We start from the raw sequence: 7,680 nt of genomic DNA on the forward strand, positions 1-7,680 counted from the left end.
ACCGAATACGGATCCCGATGGGGAAACCGAATACGGATCCCGATGGGCAAACCGAATACGGATCCCGATGGGGAAACCGAGTACGGGTCCCAATGGCGAAACCGAATACGGATCCCGATGGGCAAACCGAATACGGGTCCCAATGGGGAAACCGAATACGGATCCCGATGGGGAAACCGAGTACGGGTCCCAATGGGGAAACCGAATACGGATCCCGATGGGGAAACCGAATACGGATCCCGATGGGGAAACCGAATACGGATCCCGATGGGCAAACCGAATACGGATCCCGATGGGGAAACCGAATACGAATCCCAATGGGGAAACCGAATACGGATCCCGATGGGGAAACCGAGTACGGGTCCCAATGGGGAAACCGAATACGGATCCCGATGGGGAAACCGAATACGGATCCCGATGGGGAAACCGAATACGGATCCCGATGGGCAAACCGAATACGGATCCCGATGGGGAAACCGAATACGGGTCCCAATGGGGAAACCGAATACGGATCCCGATGGGGAAACCGAATACGGATCCCGATGGGGAAACCGAATACGAATCCCGATGGGGAAACCGAATACGAATCCCGATGGGGAAACCGAATACGGATCCCGATGGGGAAACCGAATACGAATCCCGATGGGAAAACCGAATACGAATCCCGATGGGGAAACCGAATACGGATCCCGATGGGGAAACCGAATACGGATCCCGATGGGGAAACCGAATACGGATCCCGATGGGGAAACCGAATACGGATCCCGATGGGGAAACCGAATACGGATCCCGATGGGGAAACCGAATACGCATCCCAATAGGGATTCCGTAGACGGATCCCGATGGGGAAACCGAATACGAATACCGATGGGGAAACCGAATACGGATCCCGATGGGGAAACCGAATACGGATCCCGATGGGGAAACCGAGTAAGGGTCCCAATGGGGAAACCGAATACGGATCCCGATGGGGAAACCGAATACGGATCCCGATGGGGAAACCGAGTACGGGTCCCAATGGGGAAACCGAATACGGATCCCGATGGGGAAACCGAGTACGGGTCCCAATGGGGAAACCGAATACGGATCCCGATGGGGAAACCGAATACGGATCCCGATGGGGAAACCGAATACGGATCCCGATGGGCAAACCGAATACGGATCCCGATGGGGAAACCGAGTACGGGTCCCAATGGCGAAACCGAATACGGATCCCGATGGGCAAACCGAATACGGGTCCCAATGGGGAAACCGAATACGGATCCCGATGGGGAAACCGAGTACGGGTCCCAATGGGGAAACCGAATACGGATCCCGATGGGGAAACCGAATACGGATCCCGATGGGGAAACCGAATACGGATCCCGATGGGCAAACCGAATACGGATCCCGATGGGGAAACCGAGTACGGGTCCCAATGGCGAAACCGAATACGGATCCCGATGGGCAAACCGAATACGGATCCCGATGGGGATACCGAATACGGAGCCCGATGGGGAAACCGAATACGAATCCCGATGGGGAAACCGAATACGGATCCCGATGGGCAAACCGAATACGGATCCCGATGGGGAAACCGAATACGGATCCCGATTGGGAAACCGAATACGCATCCCAATAGGGATTCCGATGGGGAAACCGAATACGAATCCCGATGAGGAAACCGAATACGGATCCCGATGGGGAAACCGAATACGGATCCCGATATTAAATATTAATTTCTTTAAATTAAATCAAGAACTTTATTATTCTCTTCCGCAATCGTGGGGATGGGAGTGATAGGGCTGCAGATAGCAGTGGTGGGGGACTTGGTGACTAATCCGATGAAACTGTTACTTCTTGATGCTAATCTTTTTCGTATTTCTTTCATTCTCTTTTCGCACTTTGCATATGACACCATCTATGTACATTGATATCTACATATCTACATTGATCCTACATTGATTCAATGATGTGTGGAGAGCTCATTCCGAATGATCAGTGGACCAGCCTCATCCCAGATGACCATGGCAATGCAAGAAAATTAGTTTTCATTGAAGGAAGTATCACAACACAGGTAACTGCTATTAAATATTTTTGCAGACAATGACAGATGGTGAACATGACGATCCAGTTATGCTGTTATATACCCTAATAAAAAATAACCATAAACGAACGACAACCCAAATCATTGAACTATTCCACAAATGGTTTGGATGATACCCAGAACACGTGGTTAAGCAAATTAACCATACAATTTTTATTAGGGTAGTACTATACGTACATTTAAAATTAACCATCAATCGCAGAAACTATACGAATTATCGCGTATCTCTGTTGTTCATTACATACCAAGTGAAAACCTAATCATATATTGTCGTGGAATGTTGGCAAACGTATAAGATACTTACTTTACTTTTGCTGGTCCGACGTCCCTCAAGATTTGACCTGTATAACAAAGTTGCGCCAACTAACTCGGTCCCTGACTGCTTGTCTCCAATTTCTCGAGCATCCCACACTTCCTACATCTTGCTCCACTTGGTCTAACCACCTAGCACGCTGTACTTTTCTTTGTCTTGTACCGGCCGGATTTGAGGAAAACACCATTTTTGCGGGATTGTTGTCCGGCATTCCTAAGCACGCGTCGTTCGAAAACTCCCAGTGTTCCTCGAGCATTGTACATTGTCATATTTTTCATGCACAATAATTTTGTTTATTATATATTTGCAGTTCGTCAATTAGGTAGAAGACTGGTAGCCCAAAACTTTCCGCATTTGTGGATCATCCCGATCCACGTCCAAAGTGTCATGCATTATTGACAAATTGGCACAGCGGGTCGATTTAAAGGGAGATCTGGAGGCGCAGCGATCTTATTGTCATGATTGTCTGGTAGTTCACTCAAAAATGCTATAAAAATCGCCAAGCTCGCTGTAATGTCACCAAGTGCCTCGTCACCCACGAATAGGCGCCTATGTCAGTGGTCTAACAACTCTTGGCGCGCTAATGGCATAGTTCCCCTGCCGCATAGAGAGTTGCCACAATGATATTAGGTTAGCTAAGGTCAGTTAACTGACTGGTGGGAAACGGGAGCTTAAGCAATGGCTATTCTGTATGCATTTAAGAGATAGTCTACCAGAATGGATGTTTTTTTTTTGTACTATTTTATGTTTTCTGATGGTTTCGGTTATGCAAAACATGAGAATTAACTTTTCCAATGCTTTCAATTGTACAAAGCATTAGAGCTAGAAACATGATCTTGTAAACACTACACACCTTAACTGGTAGTTTGCTAAAAAAATGCTACAACAATCGTCAAGCTCGCTGTAATGTCACCAAGTGCCTCGTCACCTACAAATTGGCGCCTATGTCAGTGGTCTAATAACTCTTAGCGCGCTAATGGCATAGTTCCCCTGCCGCATAGAGAGTTGCCGCAATGATATTTGGTTAGCTAAGGTCAGTTATCTGACTGGTGGGAAACGGGAGCTTCAGCATTGACTATTATGTACGCATTTTTATGATGTTATCTAACAACAATGGTGTGTAGTGTTTACACGATCATGTTTCTAATTCTAATGTGTTGTAAATATAATTGAAAGCATTTGAAAAGTAAGATTCTAGTGTTTTGTATATCTAAAAACATTAGTAAACATCTACATTTGAAAACATTCAAACAACGTTTACTTTAAACGTTTTGTACATCTGAAAACATCAGAGAACAACAAACACGAAGTACAATTGAAAACATCCGAACAACGTTTAGTTCTAACGTTATGTACATCCGAAAACATCCAAAAAATGTTTGGTTCTAGCATTGGGAAACATCTACGTTAGAAAACATCAGAATACATTTACATATAAAGACATCCGAACAACGTTTAGTTCTAACGTTTTTTACATCCGAAAACAACCGAAAAACGTTTGATTCTAACATCAGGAAACATCTACATTAGAAAACATCAGAATACATTTACATATAAAAACATCCGAACAACGTTTAGTTCTAACGTTATGTACATCCGAAAACATCCAAAAACGTTTGGTTCTAACATCAGGAAACATCTACATTAGAAAACATCAGAAAACGTTTACATTTAAAAACATCCGAACAACGTTTAGTTCTAACGTTTTTTACATCTGAAAACATCCTTAAAACGTTTGATTCTAATGTCAATAGATTGAAATTTTTGACGTCAGACCGACATTAGAATGGCAAAATTTTGTTCCAAAATTTCTGATGTATACACCATGTTACGTTGCTTAAATACAACTAAATCATAATGTTTTCTAATGTTTGACATCAGGCATACATTTGATTTCGATGCTGATGTAGACATCAAAATCAAACGTTGGGCTAATGTAAATTTCTATTCGGGTATACAATACATCTTAAAACTATAGTCAATAGGTACAACACAATAAACACTTTATCTTCCGCTATCCAAAAAGCCTCCTCCGTTAGAACTGAAGCCGCTTCCAGTAGTTTCATTGTATGGCAAATTGTTGTATGCCAACGAGGGTCAGAGCGCGTCCATTGCAGCAATGGACACAAAACGTGGTCAGCACTCACACACTCATCACGAAACGGTTGCTTTCCAAAATCGACGACGCATCGACCGATAGAACTGCTGATGAAGAACAATGAGGAGGACCACACAATGGTTGCTGTCGAGAAAACAGACGATCACGTAGCACACAGCCGAGTGAACACTGAAATGAATAAAATTTCAAGCATAACTTTTCAAAAGGACGTATGTAACATTTGATATGAAATTAGAAACATTGGATAGCAATGTCTATATGAAATTATTAAATCCTATTTAAAAGTTAATGCTATTTTATTAAATCTGTTTGTGCTATTAGTTGGATAAGGAGATTGCGTTTAAGAGAATTGTGAAAAATGTTAAGTTGTGCAAACACGGACAAGACTTTTGATAAAACAAAATCATACACCTTTTACTTGTGTACTACTCACATACACCCTGATTGATTCGTCGGTATCACACCTTGATTGTTACATACACCCTGCATGATTCGTCAATTTGACAGAAGGGTTTTCACATACGTCAAATCAGATACACCGGTTTTTGCTTTGCAGTGAAGATACGTCGGTAGCTCGAAAAACATTGAGGAATTGTCGGATGGTTGGTTTATTTACATAACTAGCCAGAGTTGTGAAATAATTGATGTTAACAGCGGAGATGAGAGGGTCATCGCATTATCTGCTGTCAGATTTGTGTTTTTCGTATAAGGAAAGCCCTGGTCAGAATGGTATGTGAAGTTCAATAATAAAGTCAAGATTTAAGTGCAATTTTATTAGAATACTTTTGAAATAATGAACATGTTGCTCCTGGAAATACAAAAACAAACATATCACAGCGCCTTTTGTTGGATTCAAACAAAGACTTCATCGTGTAAAGCGGCTCGGATATCATCAACCGATTGTCGTAAAGCGTTGTTATTATTCTGACGAGGAGAAGCATCATCGTGAACGTTTAGATCTAGGATTGGAGGCAATCCTTCTTGCGGAACTGTTTCCACTTCCTCGAAATATCCCACGCTGGGAATATGTGCAGATGAAAACTGTTCTAAATCATCAAGCTGGGTGGCTACATCTAAAAAAAATTATAATATTTATGTTTTAGTCAAGAATATTTAATAAAACATACCTAGCAGTAGCTGAATCCCGTTGAAATCCATTTTGTATCTACTTAGAAATAACTTGACGCATCTGCTGATTGAGTGGTTGCTTTGTTTTTTTTTCACATACGACGCTTCACTGTGAGCGTATCTGCAGTTTTGGTGTTATCATTAAATTTTAACAGTTAAGTCATGTTGACAATAAAAGGGTGTATCAACACCATTTTAAAAACAATGAAAGCAGGCCACATAGGGCGTTCATTAAATATATTTTCCATAATGCATTACAATTTCAAACCTTGTTTTTCATCAACTCGTAGGAAAAGCATGTATTTTATATTCGTTTAGATGCAAAATATCGATTTGTTTATTTATGAGACTTACGTCCTTTTGAAAAGTTATGCTTGATATGTCTGTATTTATACAGATTTTTGAAGTCTCGCACAGACCCAATACAGACTACAGACATATAATACAGATATTTGAAACTTAATACAGATTATGTAAAGATTTTTGCCAATTGGCTCCTGAAATTTAACATAAAATAAACAAAATTATTTTCGAGTGTGTGCATCTTGAGACATCAATGTTACATACGTCCTTTTGAAAAGTTATGCTTGAATATCTGTATATCTGGCACCGCTGTCCCTATCCAATGAATTTGATTACCGAGGTGAAGCAGTCGGTTAAGTTGTGTGAGTAAAACCCCTGTACGATACATCTACGACGTCACTAATTGCGTTTACGTTATTGTTTGGATTACTAATACAACCAAATTTCACGATCTGCTTTACCTCTCTATGTATGATCACTATCATCGATTTGTTTTGAAATCGGTTTGACGGTTTGCCAACAAGGAATACAAGTCGAATGTCAGGTCTCTACAAAATTTATATTTAATAAAAATATGTCCCAACCACGGTTCCCCGGGCGTCGTAAGTATACGTGCGGTTATATCAGATCATTTCAAAATCAACAGATACAATTATTTTCCCACTCAAGAGAGCCTCCTGAAGGTCAATCGAACCGCCACACAGCTTCTACCGGTTATGACGAGACAAATGACTCGGCAAATACCACCACTAACAGTGACATGTCCAGCTCCCGCACCTATCGATCCGTCTCTGCCACTCCGTGGACGACCGCCGAAGCGGCTCAAAATGGAACAGCTCTCGGTGGGTCTCCGCCACCAGCAAGGTTCTTCGTTTATCATGAAACTCTTCGATCGGAGCGTTGATTTGGCTAGATTCGAAGGAGACAGTCCACTCTATCCCGTGTGCCGGGCTTGGATGCTTAACAAACCGAGAACGAGATCGGATCCGACATGCAACAGCAACGAAAAACATCAACCACTGGGAGCGGAATCATCCCGCCAATCGATGCCGGATATCGTCGAACGGTTCAATCGGAAGGAGATAGACGAAATTGCGAACATGCCCAAACCGAGCGAGACCGACACACATCCGTTTCTGCTGGAAAAGCCCTTCCCGAAAGATAATTCCGATCCAAAATTGGACGATTTGGAGGGATCAGCCGCCAGGAGCGAAGCGTTGCTCAAACATCACAAAGCCCGCTGGACCAAAGTACGTCGCAACTGGCAGCGCCATCGGCGGAATTACGGCCGGAAGTATCAACTCAGCTACGATCTGCTGGATGCAATCATCATGAAGCAAGTTTAATTTTGTTGCGGAAAATTCGCTCCTGCTGTTTCCTTTTCTACTGCGCCGCGAAAGCAGCGGAATAAAGTTTGATTACTATTTTGCTTCATAGATATTTGAGCAATGGGATCAATAATAGTGACAGTAAATGTTCAGCAACTTAAGTCTATGTTTTCTTTATTAGGGAGGCCTTCAGCCTGAGGCTTCATGACGGTTCTAATTCGCGGGATTCGTCGGTTTGACCATCCATCAATTCATCAGACACATTGTAGCAAAAATTCCATTCATATTCCAAAGTTTTTCAGGAAATCAAAATATCCTTGTGCTGATAAATGAATGCTGATTAAAGAAAACCTAGAAAGTACACCACACACCCCCGCATGGTCTAGTTACGTTCGCATCGGAT

At 42.4% G+C, this 7,680-nt stretch overlaps 1 protein-coding gene across 1 annotated transcript; it reads left to right on the forward strand.

The window, feature by feature from the left end:
* Nucleotides 1-6,471: 6,471 nt before the first annotated feature.
* Nucleotides 6,472-7,423, forward strand: LOC135708605 (protein lin-37 homolog). Its single transcript, XM_065230707.1, has 2 exons — nucleotides 6,472-6,551; nucleotides 6,619-7,423. The coding sequence occupies exons 1-2, from the start codon at nucleotides 6,524-6,526 to the stop codon at nucleotides 7,293-7,295; spliced, it is 705 nt and encodes a 234-aa protein (XP_065086779.1). The 5' UTR covers nucleotides 6,472-6,523; the 3' UTR covers nucleotides 7,296-7,423.
* The last annotated feature ends 257 nt before the right edge of the window (nucleotides 7,424-7,680 follow it).

This window comes from Ochlerotatus camptorhynchus, unplaced genomic scaffold, assembly GCF_037179485.1.
Source record: "Ochlerotatus camptorhynchus isolate MF236.1 unplaced genomic scaffold, CSIRO-AGI_Acam_v1.1 ptg000330l, whole genome shotgun sequence".
NCBI classification, from domain to species: Eukaryota; Metazoa; Arthropoda; class Insecta; order Diptera; family Culicidae; genus Ochlerotatus; species Ochlerotatus camptorhynchus.

Excerpts from the sequence above, each read along its gene's own strand:
- LOC135708605 (XM_065230707.1), top strand. The coding sequence starts at position 6,524 with ATGTCCCAACCACGGTTCCCCGGGCGTC. Across the intron at positions 6,552-6,618 it reads ACCACGGTTCCCCGGGCGTC|AGAGCCTCCTGAAGGTCAAT; the intron begins GTAAGTATACGT and ends TTCCCACTCAAG.